Raw genomic sequence first — 21781 nt, forward strand, 5'->3', positions numbered from 1 at the left:
ATCTTTTTGCCTCACCTTTTGTAAAAGAGCCTCACACACGCTCGAAATCCGCGAAGAAGGGAAACGGGCCCGGCTTAGCCTCAAAATCTGATCGTGGAAACTAGCTTCCACTTTGTGAACGCACGATTTTTTCAAGGCTTCTTGAATACACGTCATCGCTACACCCCTTTTTACTAGTTTTGAGTGCGCACTATTGAAGGGAAGAAGCTGTTTTTGCGCCCTCGGGCTGTACTGCCAGCAAACATGCGTGCCTCCTCTACACGAAAGCTGCAAATCAAGGAAGCGGATTTTATTATCGCAAGGCAACTCACACGTAAATTCAGTTGCCTTGTGATAATAAAATCCGCTTCCTTGATTTGCAGCTTTCGTTTAGAGGAGGCACGCATGTTTGCTGGCAGTACAGCCCGAGGGCGCAAAAACAGCTTCTTCTCTTGAATAGTGCGCACTCAAAACTAGTAAAAAGGGGTGTAGCGATGACGTGTATTCAAGAAGCCTTGAAAAAATCGTGCGTTCACAAAGTGGAAGCTAGTTTCCACGATCAGATTTTGAGGCTAAGCCGGGCCCGTTTCCCTTATTCGCTGATTTCGAGCGTGTGTGAGGCTCTTTTACAAAAGGTGAGGCAAAAAGATAGCCCTGACGAACTAGATAGGTTGGAAAAAAGAAAAAAGGTGCACGTCATACCATATTTACACAGGGTGTCGCATAATGTAAAGAAAATGGCGCAAAGGTACGGGGTAAATGTCGTTTTCAGCGCCCCGGAAAAGTTGTCAAAAGTTTGCCCATTGATGAGCAAAAATTTTGAAGAAAGGATCTGAACCCTGTGCAAAAAACCACGCTGTTCGCTACACCGATTGCAGGATGGGTGTAGTTTCTGAAATTGCCCTGAGCTGCAAAAGAGTGTATATTGGGCAAACTGGAAGATGCTTCAATGAGAGGGCAAGGGAGCACAATTGGGCGGTTGAAAATAAAGCTGGTGGCCACCTATCTGATCACTGCAAAAGATGCAAGTGTAGCCCCCTGCTAGATAGGACAAAGTTCTTGCAGAAAGCACGAGGAAGGCTTGAGCGCGAAATTATGGAAGCTCTTTTTATTAGACAGGCGGGGGATAACTGCGTGAGTACTCCATCCTTATCGCTGACTGATAAAGAAGAGGCTTTTTTAAACACGTGATGCATTTAGACGTGAAATTTGCTCTTCGTTTTTAGTTTTTTAGTTTTGTGTATATAAGCAGCATCTTTTTCAATAAATTCTAGTTGGAAGTTCGGCACCGTGCTGTGAGTTACGTGTTCCTCTCGTCCCTGTTTTAGCGCCGATTAATTTTTAGCCATATACTTACCTTTCCCTTTCATCGCCGTCCTTAGAGTTTGTGCGTCCGCCTGAGCGTCAAAAGCTGCGTGGGGTTTCAGTGTTGCATTCTGTAAAATAAATCGCGAGAGAAACAAAAAGAAGTTACCGCGTGTTGTAATGAAGCGCCATTTATTTCAAGCTTTTTTTCTGTTCAATGCTAAATGAATGCTTAAACGTAACAAGAACCGACGTTTTTGTTTATGGTGCTTTGTCAGAGAAAAGAAGCGCAATGGTCTGTTGCTCTCGCGCTTTGTGTGTGAATGTGACTGTCGTGAGCAGGAAAAATCCAATTAGACGCAATCGAAGACCAGCAGCTTACCCGGAAAGAAGAATCGCGCCAAAAGAAGACAAACCTGCAAAAATTACTTTCTGGGCCAATGGCGGAGGTTATTGAAGAATGCCCCGAAAAAGAATCAGGAGAGGCGGACAATTTGAAACGGACAAGTGATGCCAGTGAAAGATAGGTCAACGAGAAAATGCCGCGGTAAGTTGGAGGAACAATCCCAATCAATAAAACCGATGGCTTGAGGAGACAATCGAGAGAAGCAGGGAGGAGCAGCACGGGGAGACGACAGATTCTGGAGACCGAAGCAGGGACTGTTGTGGCGGGTTATCGACGTTGCGACACAAGTCAGTCCACGAGCGTCCCAGCGGCGCGTCGGTTCCGGCCTTGTTTACGCACTGCGCATCATCAACACACGCTGTGCGCACCAGTGTTGTAGACGTTCCTCCAAAATAGGAACGAAAGCTCGTTCCTCGTTCCTTGCCAATTTTGAAACGAGTTCCCGTTACAAGTTCCTTTATTGCGAAAGGAACGCGTTCCAGTTCCACTTCGGAAATTGGAACGTGTCGTTACATTAACGTTACAATTAGATTTTTCAATTAAAATATAGTGTCGGATAAACCTGGGTCGAAATTAAGTGAGACATTTAAAACTCACATCGAACTACGTATATTATACGAATATTAACACCACCGGCAGCAGATTATCTGGAGATAAAGATAATCAAAAGAAACGCTCCTAGGCGAATTTTTTCAGGGAGCACCGGACAAACTCCAGACGGCTCGAGGGCATTTCGATGCAGGATATTTCGGGGCGGAAATTTTGGTGTACGGACATATCGGTGTACGGGCGTTTCGGTGCACGCACATTTCGATGTACGGACATTTCGGTGTACCGACATTTCGGCGACCAAGTTATCCGGTGCTTGCCGGTTTGCGATAGCCGTTATATTTTTATTTCCGCTTTACCTGGGTTATGGACAACAATCTGGAGCAGTGAATTTATTTTTTTGATTGATGCCATGTCAGATCTTTGCCAGGTATGTTTAGAAGTTTTACATTTATATATTTTTGTTTAATACCTCTTCCTGGGGACACCTGTTATGCAGCCGATTGAATTCTTTAGCACGCTTTTTTTTATTTATGACAGGTTGTTAATTTATATTCACTCTTTTTTAGCTAAGACAATTACCCGTGTTTACTATGGTCTACCGCCTCTTTTGTATTTTTTTAAATTACACACCCCCAAATTACATAAATTACATGCACACTCTCAATATCCAAAAAGTAACAAACATTAGCTAGCCCCTCAGAAGGAAGAGAACCTTATGAAGAGCATTACGTAGGCTGGGCTACCTTGCTAAAATGAATTCGCGAACACTGGTCTAGGATATTGTCGGGGAGGAAAACGGGCCTTTTGGAAAACAGCCGCAGGCTGTAATGTCCTAAATGCTGATTAAGCGCGTACCGGTTGTGCATACAAATTCCACCCATTGTGTTCGGGACAACCAACCTTCGTTTAATGTTAACAAGCCTACATTTACCACATTTTAATTCTTTGTTCTAGCGCCCCCCCCCTCCCACCTCCCGCTTGTACGCTTGAATCTCTTACAGATTTTTTTTTCAGCCATATTATTTTCGGTTTCCCCTGAAAATCCTACTGGCGTGGTGGAGTTCACGGTCTCCGAAGCGTCACCACAGTGATTTTTTCTTTTTTATTTAGAACATACTGCTAGCCTCTTAGTGGAGGCTTTTGCAGGGAATTGGGTGATACATTCAGAACAATGACATTGCACACTTCGCGTTTAAAACAGAGAAAAAGCTTTACATTCACCATGGGCGCACGAAACCTCTATAATGGGACACAAAAAGCCACCCAAAAGCCGCTGAGACCACAATGGCCACTATCGTTTGCTGGCTACGCCCTTCCGCGCGTCGCGGTCATATATCGACGGCGCCCCCACTCCAGGAATCGCTCTTTCTGCGCCTTCAGTCGCCTCCTTGGGAATTAACTCATCCCGTCGCGCATATCATGGACACCCCAGTTATACATCGCTTCCTCCCATTATAAGGAGCAAAAAAAATGAATGGGCTAGTGTGACGACAGCGGCAACAATCGTCTTCAAGTTTTCGAAGTCCAGTCGACGCAATGGTAAAGCTCAAGTTACACTCCTCTGCAGGCAGGCTCGCAGGCCCACAGGCAGTGACAGGCCCGCAGAACTAATCCCCCTACCGCGACGAATGCCCAAGTGCCCAGCCGGATCCCCGTCAACCCAGTAACAACGCATACGATAGAACGGACAGACTGCTCAAACTCTATTCTTTCCCCGCCAGGGAACAATTCTAGCGGACAGACGCGCATTCTGGCCTCCCCAGACAAACGATGAAGGGTGAAAAGCATTCTCGCGGCTACGCTATTCACCCGTCGAACGCCGCGTAAGCAACCAGCATGAAAGCAAGCACAAGCTGCGGCCTGCTGCGTGGTTATTCTTCTGCCTTTGACTTTCGAGGAAGCACGTACGGCTGAAGGGCGGGCAAACTGACCATCTTATAGGAAGAGAAACGCAGTAGCGCTTTGTGGATTTTTGTACTCGAGCCTTGGCATCAAAAACAGCCAAATCCTAGCGATGTAACGGCAGGAACGCCCTTCCTGCCGTTCCTTCAAAAACCTAACGAGTTACCGTTACAGTTCCACCGACCATTAATGGAACGGTGGCGTTCCTCCGTTCCTCCAAAAACGAACTAGTTCCAGGAACGCCGTTCCTTGTAACGCCGTTCCGTACAACACTGGTGCGCATCATAAACACACGCTGCCACGGCCCCCACCAGCGGGATATTTCGGTTCTGGCCGGAGCTGGCCGCCGACCCTGTGAGAAACTATGGGGTAATTGAATAAAGGTTTATTTCTGTCTTTCACTCTTCGTTCTGGTCCCTGGCTTCCACAAAGGAATACATCTAAGGCCGACCCTTCATGGGTACGACAACTGTGCAAGTGGTAATGCCGGGTGCCGGGACTCCTCCACGTCGCTGCCGCTTACTTTCCGTAGGCCTAATTATGAATGGTTAGTGCTGAGACCTTGCATAGACTTCAGTAAAGGGGCTTTGAGATTGTCTAGTGTGGTAATATTCTATTTTTATATAAGAGATTTTTGTGTTTTCGTTTGTTGTGATTGTTGATGGGTTTTATTTGCTTGGGCGGAAGGTGCGTTTTGGAGAGCTTTTTTGTGTTTCCCATTTCCATACTTCTCCGACGTCGAGACACGTGAGGCGCACTACCTGTCACAATGCAGAAGTTCACTTATAGGATCGATAGCGTTGTGTGGCACTACATACACCCGTGAGGATACTCGCTGTGCGCGTGTGTGTACCAGCCTGTGGATATGTGCGCGCTCTTAACCGGAGGATCACCAAAATCGCGAGAAAGAGGGATCAGCGAAATGCTCCCGTATTGTTAAATATTCACCAATGACACTTCTAATTTTGCTGTCCCTGTGATAACCTGCTCATTTTGTTGTTTTCGAAGCAATTAGTTCAAAATCTCTCTTTAAGCAGACGTATGTTAAACAACCACTGCAGAAACTCGCTTTTATTTTGGGGAAGCTCCGCTGCTCTCATTAAAGCATTGACGGCAGAACGACCTATAGTTTATATTTTTCTCCTATTATTTCCGCCCAATCGTAGTGAGCAGTCTTTTCACAAATTAGCTAATTATGACAATGTGGATAACAATTCATGGGCAAACTGTTCGGCCGTCTACGAGTTGCTGCTCGTGTGTGGTTGCTGTACTGCCAAAAAGATGACTAAATGCGTTTTAGTGTGACATATTGCGTGGTAAACAATGCCGTCCAAAAAAAAGCTTACCTTACGCTCAATTTGATGCTTGATACCCTAGTTTGCTTAGAAGCAGGCAATTCTTTTTTCGATCTGTTTTTAAGTTAGCGTCGTATCACCGTACATCCGTCCGATGAAGGTGAGATTACCTCTCCATTTCATAATGAATGCATGCACACAAAGTCCTGCTGTTTGCCCTATGCTACGTCTTTCCAGCTATAGAAAGGATGGTAATAAAGGATGGTTGGCCGTGGTCCAACGGGAAACAGTCATTTTTTGTCGTAATGCTATTATCGATTGCTCATTGTTTCGAGTTTATCCCATTTACCGCACCAGAAACGGCGCGAAGACTAATGGATTTGCCTTTTGCAGCACAGGGACAACCTTTTTTGTTTCTCACAGCAGTAGAACCTGAGGAATGAGGTTCTGAGGGGTCTTGACTAGGCATGACTTCAGCTTAACATTTTGCTGCGCTTTTGCACTTCCATGTGATAAGATGATAACGCGCTATGGAGCAAGAACGAAATACGGCTTCACCATGGGAAGCGTGTTGGTTTACGCTTAACTTGGTCACTGCAGCAAAAAAAAAAAAAATCAACTCCATTCGCTGGGCGTGCATGGCCCTGTACTTCCGCTGCTTCACCCAAGCATTCGGCGATGTGGATACAAGGTTATGCATAAAAGAGCATTTTTGTATTTTCCGTATACACGTTGTGGATTGGATGACTTCCACACTGGCATTGTGTCACTATGATGAGTCCAGAGGGGTTGTTCTCCACACGACGACAGCGACGATTTATTAGGTGGAGTTCTTTTGCAGTGCAAGAATTAACAGACCTAAACGGTTATTTCGAATTTCAGTCCTTCTCTTCGCCATATTGAACTATACGATCATCAATCAGAAGCGCGTCACTGTGTCACCTTACCTCCGACGCTAGAGCAGTTTTACCGGGGTGATCGCCCATCGTGCCCTCTGTTCACCGGCACCTTGGTCGCTAAACGCTTTGTGTCTACTCTAAGTAAATTCTGCGAACAGTTTGCTTCTGGGTGTGCGCGCGATCCAGCTGGTACAAGCACGACTCCGGAAACCCGTCATGGTGTGGCTGGCTTTATTGCTTGTTGCGACGAGTAGGGCATTTTCGATGGCACAAAAAGAATTGTTTACAAAATTCGAAAACCCGGAAGGCAGGAACCGATAGCGTAAATCAACTAATTAGCGTCGCACACGCCAGACCACACAAGACAAACGATGGCTGCGGAACGATTTCAAAACTTTCGACCAAACGCTCCTCCCGTTGAGCCCACCTCTACTCATGGAGCTTCTCCGCAATTTCGGGTGCACGTGTACATTGTACATACCTTAATAAGACAGTGTGCGTTGTCCTCTGGGAGTCTAAAAACAAGACCTTTAAGAAACCTTGACTGAGTCTCGAAGCCTTACCACGGAGAAAACTTGGCGCAGTCTCCAAGTAACACTACGCATAAACTTAGCGGAACCAAGAATAAGCAGCAACTTCGCTGTTTTTTTATTGATTGATTGATCACGATACCCAAAGCGCCAATGTTGGAATTCCAGTTGCCAAGTCTTCGCTCAACTAGTAGGAAGCTGCCCCAAGATTCTTATTGGCTATCATGGCACCCAATAAACCCCGAATTCGTAATATAAAATGCGCCGAACTTCTTAGTTACTGAAATATGTGGCGCCTTCACGAAGGCTAAAATATTCTTTGGGATGAATAATGTGGTCCCGGATAAGCCAGGGGACATTTAATTTACAAAAAAGCGATTGGACAGCCAGCAATTTTATACATTGTGGATAATTGCTTTGTTTTCAGCCATCGAGACCAAAACAGCAAATTTTCAACATTTCGGGAGCCCATGAACGAGTACTTTTATGAAAACCAGCCTTACCATGGAGTCGTCGGGTCGGGATTGTGGCCTTTGTTTTTTTCCCTGGACCAGGATAAGTAGAGATTCCCGGTAGTCACCGGACTTGTCCCTCTAAAAACAAACGTAGAACGCTTTTTGTGATTTTAACATACCTGCTGTTCCGCACAGAATTAAAAGTATAATGGTTTAGAAATTTCGTGCCGCTGTTGGATAACGCAGGCCTTACGTAATAAGACTGGTTTTTATTGTTTTCTGCATCAATTTGACGTCCATATCCGCGATATCACTAGAAGGATACATGACATGCTGCGGTGTCTGTGTGAGTAGGGCGTTGTGGTTATACATGCGAAATTTGTGCTTATACATGCGTTGTGGTGATACATGCGTTGTGCTGACACATGCGAAAATTAAAAAATACCGAGGGTCGAACATTCGGGGAACGTCAACGCTTTCAAGATGTCTGAAATAAACCCATGGCCGGCTTATCGGCTCAGCTGTGCCGCGTATTGAATTTGCCGTATTCGTACCCTTATGGCGTCTTGCAGCGGCATACCGAAGTGCTTCGCGTACTCCTCCTTGATCTCTACCAGATCCACTTCGCATCGAGAGACGATTATGCGCACCAATGCTTTGTCGCTTGATTCTGCGCCCCGTGCCTGAAAATGCAACAAAAGTACTTCTTTAAATAATATAGCCTTTCGTAATCGGAACGGTGAACCTAGTTTCAAGTGGAATGATGAGCATGTCGTCGTACATGAGAAATTTTTGGGGTAAACAAGCACTGCATAGGAACTACTTTTAATTTTCGTTCGTATTTTCTACCATTACCGTTTTCGAATTATCAACAAATTCATCCAACAGCAAGCTTCGAAGTATACTTGTTGGGTTTCGGTGGTTGTCGCCGCGAGACAAGAAAGATTTCAGCAGTGACAATTGTGTTTTGCTGTGCGGTAAAAAGTGTAAACACGTTGATTAAGTTCCGCGTGCTAGTTAACTAACAAAACACATCGTGAAAAAGAGAACTGTTTCTGAGTTGCTTGGTTGGCGATATCCGCTGTGTACCAGTATACAGCAGCTAAGGGAAAATCTGAACTGTGTCCGTGCCAGAGACCCGGGTGTCTGAGGCGAAATATGGTACTGAGGAAACTTCCTACCCCGTTGTTTTGAAGAACTTTATCCTCTTAGAAATACCCGCGGGTCTGTTTTATTGTGCCCTCGAATGAGACAAATCACCGTAAACAGTAAGTTGGGGAATAACGACGAAGAGCAAGCGATTACTGTAAGAAAAAATGACAGCATCTCCACTCCGTGGATGATGTCGAGGGTGCGGAGTACGGGGACTCGAAATGACACCCAAGTTGCGCCCCGAGCGACATCCGATATGCGCCCTGACCTTCATTCGATTTGAGCCGGGAGTTGCACCTTGATTATTCCCTAAATGAAACTGCAACTCACGGCTGAAATCTAATTTCGCTTGATTTTCGCTTGATGGTGCTGGGCGCACGGATGGACGCGGACGGACATTGTGCGCTCCTGATGTACTCCGAACCTAAAATCTATTTCATCTCTACAGCGTGCGGCTTTCATTTTGCGCTGTTGACCCGGCGGAGGTCTGTTCACGGCAGCAATACCTTCCTGGGTGTCATCCTTTGCCTACTTCGCACGTTTCCTGGCGCTTATGTAATTTTTTTTATTTTTTTTTAGCATGGCGGCCAAATCCACTGTTCACTCTTTACTTAAACCCGCCGGATATAAACTTTTTTATAGATGCGGAGCATCTTATAGTCTGGGCATGTCCCGCGTCGGCGTCCACACACTGCGCATGCGCAACTCTCCTCGTTCCCAATCTCCCACAGCTGCGCGATACTTCCGCCACTTCTTCTCTCGTACCAGCTGCGTGCACTTCGCTTTCGCTTCTCCCGCGTTCTCGCTTCTGCTTTCGCGGCGCGTGCTCGGCGCTTGCGCATATCTCCTCCTCTCATCTCCTCTCCTTCAACCTTGAATGTAAATGGGATAGCACGCTGCGCGCGTTCAGTTCAGCGCTTGCTGCGGTTGACTCCCCTTCACTCCGTTCTTCCGATGAAGTGTGCTGGAAGCAACCGTTGTGTTCATGGTCGAATTTGCGGGAAATGTACGTGAACCCCGCGATGCCCCGCATTTACTCAGCGTTTCCCTCGAGAAGATAAAGCTAATTTTTTCTGCGCGCGGCATTATATTTCTCGGTATCGCTATAAACAAGAAAGAGCAGCAAGGATAGTCGCTGTAAGAAAGAGTGAACCTTATCGCGCCCTTTATATGGATCATCACCTTCCTCCCTACGAGAACCAGAGTTCGAATATTTTATTTTGCAGCTGGCTCACAATTCCGCATACATGGTGTCTTCCAAACATTCAAATTCAAAATCAATCATTCCCGTTAATGGCACGCTTTTAAAGAGTGGAGCTGTTCAAGCTTTTTTCTGTCCATGCGGGTAGTTAACAGGAAATTCCCTTTGGCTAAGTAGGAAGGAGAATCATTCTAGGCCAAGAAGTGTGATGGAAAGTGACGACAAGACAAAGATCCCACGAGAAGATTTGGGGAGTGCTCGCCCCAAGAAAACATCTGTGCTGAGGGAAGTTCTGTGAATTGAAGCCGTGACCTTTACGCCATGAAACCGGCAACCAAACAACTCGGTAGCTAAAGCCTTCGACCGCAGTGGAGGGACAAATCTGGGTATGTGAACGTACGTAGGTCCCGCAGTTTATACTGAGAATTCTCCTTTAAACAGGATTCTGGTACTCTTGGATTGTTCTTAAATTTGATTGTAATCGGGCGTGTAATGTTATGTCAAAATCGAAAAATAAACGTAGTGCAGGGTTACTCCCTATCTATGATAAATAAGACCGAAAAGGCAATATTCCACCATTGACGACCCGCCCCGTAATGGCTTAACTGCCCGATATTTTATAGCGCAGAAATTTGAGCACCTCAACTCAATTGAAAAAAATTCAAGCTCCCAGTCCTAAAGGACTGTACATTCGGCGAATAAATGTGTCTCCCAGGGAGATTCGAGAGCATGTAGTAGTTCTAGTTATGGCATACCCTGGCTGACTCGTACTGACGAACGAGTCAGTACGCCTTTACGGCCGACATCTCTTAGAAACCGCGAACGACGATTACAAAGAGCACACGCTGAGTTTGGCGTCATTTTCCCGTATCGTCACCCCTGATTGCGGCAGCCAACACTGAGGTAGGAGGGAACGCGACTCTAAAACCGCCTTCGGCATATGTAATTCATGGGCTACATGGTATAGGCCGACACTTAATTTCTGTGCGACACGATGGCAAGATGCTGCAGAGAAGCATTGCAGCAGGAAGTTACTGGCCCAGGACAGTTATGTGGACAAGAAAAAAGATAATGATTCAATGGAGTAAGCCTTAAGCGTCGGATTCCCTTGTACACCTGAAGGTAGGCGCAATCGCAACATTTTTGTGCACACCATATAACGGCAGTTGCGGCGTACACTAATTCCGAACTTTTCATATTTCGGATAGCAATCTGCAAAAACTCTGAACAAATTTTGTGTAAGAAATTTTTCTGACCTTGATTGCGGTGTCAAGCTTCTCGGCGAAATAGTACGGGATGTTGGCAAGGCACTTGGCTGCAAATGTTAAGAAGAATGACAGGAAACGACATGTACTATTACCATACTAGAAATAGGCAGAATTTATAAAAAAGGAACGTATTTTGGGTGGAAGAGCCACCTAGACGTTTTTGGGGAGCAAGGCAGAAGCTGAACGAACAACCAGCATCGGATGTTGTAAGTTCTAAATCCAGGCAAGACAATGACATTTTGAAAATATTTGAAAGCTGCATAAATATTGTAGAGGAACACGAATTAGCTAGGGCATTCCGAAAAACTTTAATGCATACAGAAGTCTCAATAGGCAGGCACCCTCATTTTTCGATTACTGAAAAAATAACGTCGTCGTGGAGGAATGGAACCCGTAACGTTGTTACAACAAAATATAACCCAAAGGGCCAACATCAAATCTGTCACTGTGAGGAAATCAATTGCGCTGGTGAATATCAAAACATAATTCCAACTGTTCACTTTGCTACCGTTTGTTTTCCACCCTCGTTTGTTTCTTTCAACAGAAAAATTCATCTCCTTCAACATCGACGTTCTCACCAATGGCGAGGTATGCTGCGCGGTGGTTCCCAGTCATCTCGCTTTCGATTGCCTGGACTACGGAGCGTCCAGCGAGGTTGTTGTATTCCTGGAATACCAGTCGCAGTTGCTCGTAGCTCTGGCTGGCGAGGATCTGGTTGAACACCGACCCACCGGCATTCCATGTGTTCACTCCGGCCTGTTGAAGATGCTGCGTTGCGGAAAAGAATTGAATTCCGTCAATGAATGTTGTACAGGTATGGGAGGTGAATTCCTAACACAACGCTCCTACGGTGCTGTATGCGTGACTCAAACAATAAATTTCCTTTCGGGCGTGGGTAGAGATTTACTCGGAGCAAATGTGCTCTCAAAGAGAGTTTTATGCCTCGGGGAGCAATTCTAGCGCTGAATGAAGACAAAAATTGCACACAATTCACACAAAGTAACATACGAAAACACAAGTAATACATCTGGCAATCCCTCGATATCACTGAACCGTGCGGCCTTGTTTTTTAGAGTAAATTTACCGCGTGTTCGCCAAATAGTAGGAGTAGCCGCGGGCGCCAATGTGCATGGCCAAAATTGAAATGGCATGTAACACATCGGGACCAGTCGTAAGATCGATAACCTGCGATTTCAGTTACGTATACCTAACGGGACGTTACCACACACCAACTTGCCCGCACGAAAATGACCTATGGACACTACCAAAATTATTATGGTGAGCTATCACCACCTATGAGTCCCTATGGCCAACACACCCACTTACCCACACGAAAATGACCTATGAACATTATGAAAATGATTATGGTGAGCTATCGCCACCTATGAGTCCCTATGGCCAACCATAAAAGGGCATACAGTAGTCTATAGCGACCTATTAAAGCTTTTGTGTGTCCGATGCTCAAGACTCTCAACCACAAAGCTCTCATTTGAGGACTATAGAACATCCTACTTTGTTTAAGCTATAGAGTCACAGCTATTTAGGTTACTTTACCAGCTAAAATCATGTAAATTTGTATTTGTTTAGTACTTAAGAAAAACCACTACAAAGGTCTGGCTGATTATACGTCGTGATTTAGCTTTACGTCTGCCGACTTGAAAACATTCGGCTGCCTTTTTCAAGTTGGAGGACATAATCTGCCGTATATATAAAGAGTGGTTGCCGCAAAAACTTCTGCGTCTGGCTGTTTACCAATATACGGCTGTTAAAAGTTAAACGTGTGATAATTTAGCAACGTTTACCTGGCCTGAGAATAGCGTATTGCGTAGGCGCTATATACCCGCACCCATGAAAGATTTCTTAGCTAGCGACATAGTGATATAGGGCTCCAAGTCTCTAGCTGACTAAGAAAATGTATTATCCCATCAAGGTATAAATCGAGCAAAAATAAAGCTCATTCCACTGTTTTGAAAATGTCTTATGACGCGAAACCTATTTGCTCGTGATTTACTTTCATCTATGACAGAGATTGGATGACGATGATGATGTTGATCAGCGAGTTATATAAAAGTATTTGTTCATTATAGTTACTTACTGAATGTACCAAGAATATTTACATTAAAATAAAAGCCAGCTAATGATTAACACTCAAAATGAGGTTGCAAATGAACGTGGAGCAGAGACGCAAGTTCGGACCAACGTTTGTTCAATGTAATGTTCGCAGCGACTTCACGGCCGGGGGCGAGTAAAAAAGTGAGGTTTCCTAAAAATTGTTCTCTCAGCATCTCGCCAGATTGTAAATAATTTCGCGGCGCACGCTACCTGCGGGCATGACTATGGACATGCTGGCAGCTGCAACCACTCGCACTGCTTGTTTGGGGCAGCCCATATAAGATTAGTCAGCGAGTGGGGAGAGCAACTAAACAAAAGCGACTCACGTCAGGGCAAAACAGTTTTACGAAAGTCACTTGGCGAAGCGATAAAAATTGTGAGCGGACACCTTGGTTCGTGCCTAATTTTTTCGGCTCTGTTTGACGTACCGGTTTTAGGTGATCTGTATGTAAAAAACATTTCATTGAAGGCAAGGTGCAGATGTTCTGGCTGAGTTAACATTCCTGCGAGCAGCGTCAGTTAGAGACACTTTTATTCTCAGCACTCAAAGCGGATATAGTTGCTCTTATGAAAAAAAAAACGTTTTGAATTTCTATATTTACTAAATAAAAATATTTGCCGACGAAGAAGTTATAAGAAGGTGGAAATACGCGTACGTTGCTCTGCATTCTTTGCTAGCTCGACGGATCTGCTTCTACCAGCATGTGCTCCGTCAACCACCTTTCGTGTCCTTGCTCGCGTGCGCGTGCATGGTGCGTGTTGTTACTTTGTCGGGGAAATTCTAATTCGACCGCAATGGGCTCGTGTAGAGGCTAGAACACCAAGCAAGTATGTCGCTCTTGTGTGCCGTGACTTTCTGCTGTTTGCGGTGAGAGTCTTAGGATTACTTCAACGCGCGGCCCTGCGAGAATGAATTCCCGCGATACCACGAAGAAATTTCGTCTTACAAAAAACTCCAGCGCGAGTCATTATACGAACTTAAGAGGCTGTATACTGCGAGAAATGCTAGACTCTGTTGTTTTTAGTAATACGTTTCTATAGTTACCTCCGCAACATGGGAATCTGCAAAATATTGAGAACTGAAGATTTGGGCCCCCTTATGTAAGAGAGCATTACCTTTTTGCAAACTGAGAGAACATTTAATTGACTAAATGAGCAGCTTGTGCCTTCATTATTTTATTATGAGCACAATTATGTTTCATCCGTTGTACTTGCAGCTTTGCGCATTAAGCATTGAAGGTGGTAAAAGTCTTGTGAGTGTTCTTTTTTTTTGCGGACTACCCAGTGCCTGTGTGTTTCCCGGTGGGCGTTCGCGCAGAGTGTGCTGCGTAGTGTGGTTGTCGGGCGCGTAATGCAAGCGTTAGCGAGGGTGTTGGAATGCGTGTTGTGTGCGTTACGATCGACGCACGTGAGCGTCCGTGGAATGGCGGTGAAGTGGCTTAGATAATTTCCCTTTATGTAACCAATTAATCGAATAAACTCCTGCGTCCTTTTCCTTGAGTGCCTGTGTTTAAGCTTTTTGTGAATGCAAATTGCTGATTTTTTAAAAGTCATCACCATTATATTAACTAGTAACGGAACATTTATTTCAGCACGCAAGCGAAGAACTGCCACAGGCAGAGTTTTAAAGATGCGTGAGAATGCGGGAGAACGGGTACGGCCGGCAGTTTAAAGAACACTAAAGAATATGCCGTAAAATACATTCACTCATTTATAAGGTCACACTGATTTGATCATACAAGATTTTAAAGACACCCTTAGGGTGTGGACTATGAAGGGCTAAGACAGACATAAAAAGTATATAGCTAAACCATTGACAAAACCATAAAATATGCTATAGACATCATAGAGATGCCAATAAGAAGAGCTAAAAAGGGCCATGGAAGCGGCTATAAATGGAGTGGGATTCACCCATAGTAATTTCGATACGAATAGCTGAAAATCCATTTATAAAACCATAAAACAAGCTAATGACGCCATAGAGATGTTAGTAAGACCAGCTAAACATCGGCACAGAACCGGCTACAGAAGAAGCTAAAGACACCCATAACAATGTCGATACGATTGGCTAACAACTACGAATATTTATTAAAGGTACATTTGCTATTCTGCAACATATGCATTTATTTGGATGATTTAGATATTCATCACTTTTGAGTGCTTTTCTGTTCGTGTTTCGAAGCGTGGGCGGAGCCTTGAACATTCGAAGGTATTTCTCATGCCGCTTACATCACCGATGACATTGTTTAGACTTGATGCTAATTAATTGCTTTCCTTCGACAAGATTAGGGCAGAGAAAGAAGAGCTTCTGTGTGATACTACTGGTAAACCTACTTATATGAAGTACACTGAGCTGTAAAAAAATACTATAAAATTTTATTGTGTGGTGCTGACGGTGAGGTAGTAGTCAAGTTCCCACAGTAGACGCTTTGAACCAGATTTAAACCGGTTGCAATATTATAGATTTTGTGCAGTTTCCAGCGCTACTTTCAGAAACTAGCGGCCTGTTGTGCAGCGTCATAGAGGTAAAAATTATTATAGCATTTCTTCTTTGTATACTTCGGGAGCTGATATCGCTGACTGAGCCATCTCACAAACAAAACACAAATTGGCATGTAGATGCGAGCTGCTAGTAATCTGGATAATTTAAAGCAGTAACGAAAGTCGTATCTATGAGGGCGTTTCAAGCACACTGAAATTGTAGCTGTTGTAGGGATAGAAAGAAAAATGGGTGGTAAAACACAAGTCTTGTGTTGCATATTTCGGAGATATGCAATAGAGGCCTGGAATTTAGCTTGAAATACTGCCGCTGCTACGGAATTTCCTCGTCATTGCCTGTAATAAACGCTTACATGTAGTGTCTCTGCCTCTGTAGACAACAACCTGGCACATGAAAACATAAAAACAATTCGACCTCTCCTGCATAAGGCTTAGATGCGTAAGCACAAAGATACCTATATTCGCCACACAAAGAAACTTCCACTAACGCTCACAGTAGCTGGTTAAGCACGCGGCGTCATACGCACTTACTAATACTGCCTCCATGACCAATACCTTTGAAGCGATATCGCTGTACGCGCAGGCCATGCACGTACACGAACACCAGTGCGTCGAGAAAGACGCCTGGGTACCGCTCCCACATTGTGCAGCTTGCGCATGCTGAAATCACGCGTCCTGGTTCGTCACCTCTACATTATCGCTAGTTCTTCCCTGTTGGGCACCAATCTTAAGAAGAGTCAGGTGTATTGTACCCCGGTTTGCGATTTAGAGCTCCCTTCTTCCAGAGAAAAAAAAGAAAAGACGTGAAGCCGGGCGCTAGGGTCACAGCAAAACAGCACCTGCAAACTACCATGGTTTTCATTAAGCAAATCTGTTGGCAAGTTAGTGCATTATGATTGAAAAAATTGAACGCGACTTGGACAACTACAGTAAAGAAGGGCGACGGGACACGCGCTTGTCCCGTCGTCCTCCTTTACTGTCGTTGTCCAAGTCACGCTCTATTTTTTAATTATCATGTTTTTTTCTCTTATTACGCTGTGCTTCTGACCCTCCATACCACCAGTTTTAATAGCAGTATCGCGTTGTGGAAAGCGGAAACACCGCACGCAAGAAATTGAGCGTCACATGTCGCCTGCCCAATTACTCCCAGTTGGTGCCGCTTATCGAGTCTGGGTACGGCATGGCACGTGCAGTACGCGTAATGAGAACACATTGTCCTTTTTTACGTTAAGCTGTGGTTTATGCTGTATATATATATATATATCATCACTACGTGACGCCCGATTCCTCGTTAGTATTATTCTTTGTTGATGCCGGAGGTATCCAGGTTCAACCTCCGTGAAAAAAAAAAGCATTGGCTTAGCTCGGCTATGCCAGGATATACGAAGCATGAGCTAAGATTCAGCTGGTTATTCTCAGCTTTCTGGGTTTTATAGGATTAGCTTGAGTATCATGCTTACTGCTGCTTCAAATACACACACATGGTATACGCATTATAGATACGGGTCGAGGGACTCTGTAAGGACACATATCAAGGTTGCAATCGTCATTGCCAATGCTATTCGGCTGTTTCCGAAAATATTTAATAGTGCCGAATAACGTGTGTTCATCATGTTTCTTTGATATAGTGATAAATAGGCGAAAATATAGGTCGAGAAAAAATCCGCCGTTTTTCCGGGAGCGGGAGTCGAACCCACATCTCCGCATAACGCGTGCGGTGCGTTAACCAATTACGCTACCCCGCAGCGGCTCCTCTCTCGACTTTACAGGGGGGGTTTATATTTTACAAGTGCTCTGAGGCCGGCCAACTAGCGCCGCCCCTCGACCACCGCGGGAGACGTAGAACGTCTTTTTTCCAACGGCCGCCACGTAAGACGTGGTCGGAGTCGGGGTTAGCAATTGGCATATCCGAACTGCTGGAGTCAGAGCCCTCGTAATGCATGTAGCAGAACAGAAAGATACGGGTCGAGGGACTCTGTAAGGACACATATCAAGGTTGCAGTCGTCATTGCCAATGCTATTCGGCTGTTTCCGAAAATATTTAATAGTGCCGAATAACGTGTGTTCATCATGTTTCTTTGATATAGTGATAAATAGGCGAAAATATAAGTCGAGAAAAAATCCGCCGTTTTTCCGGGAGCGGGAGTCGAACCCACATCTCCGCATCTCTCGAGGGGTGGCGCTAGTTGGCCGGGCTCAGAGCACTTGTAAAATATAAACCCCCCCTGTAAAGTCGAGAGAGGAGCCGCTGCGGGGTAGCGTAATTGGTTAACGCACCGCACGCGTTATGCGGAGATGTGGGTTCGACTTCCGCTTCCGGAAAAACGGCGGATTTTTTCTCGACTTATATTTTCGCCTATTTATCACTATATCAAAGAAACATGATGAACACACGTTATTCGGCACTATTAAATATTTTCGGAAACAGCCGAATAGCATTGGCAATGACGACTGCAACGTTGATATATATATATATATATCAGGCGGCTCCGGCGCAGCGTCACCAATCGCCCCAGAGCTAAGCTGGTTCCACAGGCGCACGCCGCTGTTGCTGTGACGCATGAGCCATCGGTTGCATACCCGGCCACTCCTCGCATTATCATCAAGTGGGCCTGGCCGCCACGTGCGGAATGGAGGTCGGCAAAGATGCTGGGCGCGTGGGGTGTGTGAGAGAGCCCAGGCAGCCAGCAACATTCTGTGTGCCGTGTGACGTCACTGATCCTCGCGCACGCGCAGCACGGCTCTCCAGTAGCCACGGGAAACTGCTCAGCCTCGGCCAGTGTAGCTCACGTTACGAATTTTTCTGGTTCCATGGGCCGATGCCGCTACTTGGCTATTAGGTGAGCAGTAGTGGAGGTCTTCGGAAAAAATTTTGAACCGCTGTTGATCATCAGCGTGCGCCAAAATCTTGAAAAGCATCAATATTAAGGTTGTCCTTGCGCAGCAGGCCAAGATATGCAATGTCGCTGTCATGAACAGATATTGTAGATTTGTTTAATACGAGTCTGCTTGTGAACAAAAAGTCGCGAATTTCACTCCATCGATCCAACACAAACAACAGAAATGGCCTCTACTCTGTGGTTATCGTTAATCGTCCCATTACACCATACCTTCAAACCAGGGTGATTAATTCAGTCATTACTCAGAAGACAAAACAAATATGAAGGAACTCTGATCATCGCAGTTTTTTCGGCATGCTGGACTCACTTGAGCGTCATTCCTCGCTTTGGCTTGATCTGTAGTAACGCCCTCTTGACGATTGCCCTGAAAAACAGCGTGAGAGGCAGACGGTTTGCCTGGTTCGAATATCACGGCAAAACCCAGCCTCGTTTGAAAGCGCAATAAAGTTAGCGTTCGGCGTTTTCTTGAGCTATTGAGAAATACTCTATTATACGTATTTAAATTACTGCCCAGAGCAAACATGAGCTTAAGAAAGAAAGCCAGAGGACATGGATAGAAGCACGTGCGGCAGCGGGGTGTGGCTTTGGCAATATTTAAGGAGCATTTAACTTTCAATTGAAACCATAACGTGATATGGCCTGCACGCATACAATTTGGCGCTGATGCCCTTCCAAGCGCTGTTCGATGTGTAGGCGGCGATGAAAACATCTATTCATGCCCAGGAGAACAGCACCATGCAAGGAACCCTTATTCGAAAATTCTATCGCAGTAAAGGTCTTCTCGAAGTACCTCAAACGAGGTATGAATACAAAATACAGTTTTTGTTCATTTCAAGCACCTGGTTTCATTAAATCGCTGTTCACACATCTTGCCCGGACGACGTTTTTTACTTGACAGGATGTAAAAAATGAATAGAAACGTTAATTTGTTTTTACACACCAGTGGTGACGCCAAAAAGAAACAGGTAAAATAATGTCATCTGTGCTTTAGGTGAAGGTTAGCGTTCAAATGGTATGATACAACGACGTTAAAGAGGGCACTACGATAGCAGCGTCATGCGTCTGGGTGTCGGTTCAGTTGGCCTGTGGCATCATTTAAACCCGGTTTGAAAATGATTAAGGAGGCGCCCCACCTGAGGATTTCTTTATCAACTAAAGTTGAGTTTGCAATGAAATGGATATCAGTGTTGCCTGGATAAAGGCGTTTTTTAGTAAATCAGAACTCTGCTTTGTGCTATGGACTCTTTTAAATCTGCTTACGTGGCTTGGATGCGAAGGGATGATGGCTTTCACTGCCATTGTATACCCTCGCGACTCTGGCGATGTTTGCGTCAGTGGGCTGTCATCAGCGCGTAGCCGACATCGACAAACGGCTCGACAACCGATTTCACGTCATTTCGTATTTTGAAATAGCTGCCAGTTCCTCGTAAAAATGCCAGGTGTTCTCCCAGCTTCATTAGCCCCGCTGAGAATCCACCAGGCTCCCGTGGTCGTGAAGCCCCGGGGATATAACGTTTGTTTTTTGTGCTTTGAAAGATTTTAGTTCTTTTGGCATGCTTTAGATCGATAGCTAACAAACTTCAGTGCGCTGCTCACAACCGCCGGTTTCTTGACTTCAGAGGGAACTTAAGGCTTTCTCATCCAAAAGATTAAAATAAGCTGCACGTGGTTATTATTCCGTGTTGCCCAGCCGGTATACTCACGTTGCATACTGAAAGAATGAGTTTCGTGAACTCTGCGGATGTCCCGCTTTTTATGTCGCTTTCCAGGTCTTTCCCGAAAGCTGCGGAGAGAAAAAAGATACAATTGGAGAATTCTGGAAGAGTTCGTTTATTTTAATGGCGGCTGCACCTTTTCAGCGATTTCGTGACATACGTATCAGTCAGGGGTGTGCGTAGGGACGACCCAGTCGCTAATGATGCTGTGTAAAAATAAATTTTTGTATCAAACCACTTGCCCGTCTGTTGTTTTGAGACAGAACTATCGCCTTTGAATTACTTCTACGGCGGGCTAATCTTAATGAAGTGCAATGAGAAACCTAACACTTGGTGTACTTGGCTCAGAGCAGGGAAGATAATACGCACACACATGAAGCCGTAGCTAACACTGCATAGTTCAACATGGTATGGACATCTTAGGCGTCGTTTCTAGAAAAAATACTTTCATGATAGATATACGTGAGGACGACTGATTTACAACTAGCTATTAAAAGCGGCCATCTATGAAACAAAATGCCTATATTGGGTTTTTCTTTTGCTGCATTCTTTTATCATTAACCCTTTTGCACCAGCGGCCGGTAACAGGTGAGTAGCACCGCACCGCAGATGTATCTTCTACCGTTAGGTAATTTCGTTCCGTAATTTGTTCGATAAGTTTCGGCTGCCGGTATAGTGAACGATTTAAGTAGAACACGTTTAGTTGTTTGTGGTACACCGCAGACAAATCGCGTTGATGTAGACAAACGAGACGTTTCAAATCCACAAAATAGGTTGTGACCACTGTAGCTTCTTAAGTCAGGTCGTGACTAGAGGCTGTATTTTTGTAATACATCCCTTGCAGCACAAAAAAACTGAAGTGACGTTTTGTCAAGGGGAATGTGCACAGGCGCCCACAAACACACGCATGCAGCTGAAGGTATTTTCCAAGAATCCTGTGCTTAAAAAATGTCCCTGTAGCAATTAAACTCTGCGTGCACGTCCAGGAGGCACTTAGCTTTATGAGTATGAAAGTGCCTGTAAGGGCACGAAATGAGTCACACAGGTTACAGAAGTATCCAGAGTGTCACCTTTGGAGTAACTTTCTTTGATGCCGTAGATCTCCTTGTTGCTCCGCGTACACATAATCTCGACGAGGCAGTCGACGTCGGTGGGGGTGCCCTTCATAGCGGTGCTGAGCTCGCGGGCGAGAAACTCCTCCATGGGGTACAGCAGGGCCCCCATCAGTTCTTGAAAGCGGCCCCGAATCTCAGATTTTAAGCTGGCCACCAGGTCCTGCGACAGTTCGCATTTCTTCAGACTACACCACCACAGTCATCATAATATAACTGCCGTTACCGTAATGGTCCCCTACCACACCACAACAATATTCAATTCTATATAAGTACCACACGGCTCGTTGGGTTCAATTGAGAACGTAATTAAATGCGTTGCTAGGTGGTCCCACTAGTGCAAGCGGGTCTACAAATAAAAAAAAATCCTGTTTACAAAAACAGTGCGTAGGCGTGACGTAAGTTAATCATTTGCAGTAAAAGAGCACGGGTCGTCCAAAAACTAGCATAGTATAGGCTACAACCCAGGCGTTGGCTCCGACATACACAATTATACCTT

General features: G+C 45.1%; 1 protein-coding gene across 1 annotated transcript in view; it reads right to left on the minus strand.

Moving 5' to 3' along the window:
• Positions 1–21394, minus strand: part of LOC144166831 (annexin A6-like) — a 95228-nt gene extending 73834 nt beyond the window's left edge. The window contains exons 1-4 of the mRNA XM_077696317.1: positions 21221–21394; positions 11523–11712; positions 10933–10991; positions 7904–8006 (exon numbers count right to left, since the gene is read on the minus strand). Of these exons, the coding sequence (XP_077552443.1) occupies positions 7904–8006; positions 10933–10991; positions 11523–11712; positions 21221–21394 (526 nt within the window). The remainder of the gene's footprint in view (positions 1–7903; positions 8007–10932; positions 10992–11522; positions 11713–21220) is intronic.
• Between the last annotated feature and the right edge of the window lie 387 nt (positions 21395–21781).

Source organism: Haemaphysalis longicornis, unplaced genomic scaffold (assembly GCF_048455015.1).
Source record: "Haemaphysalis longicornis isolate Haplotype H1 unplaced genomic scaffold, Haemaphysalis longicornis Haplotype H1 scaffold_19, whole genome shotgun sequence".
Taxonomy (NCBI): domain Eukaryota; kingdom Metazoa; phylum Arthropoda; class Arachnida; order Ixodida; family Ixodidae; genus Haemaphysalis; species Haemaphysalis longicornis.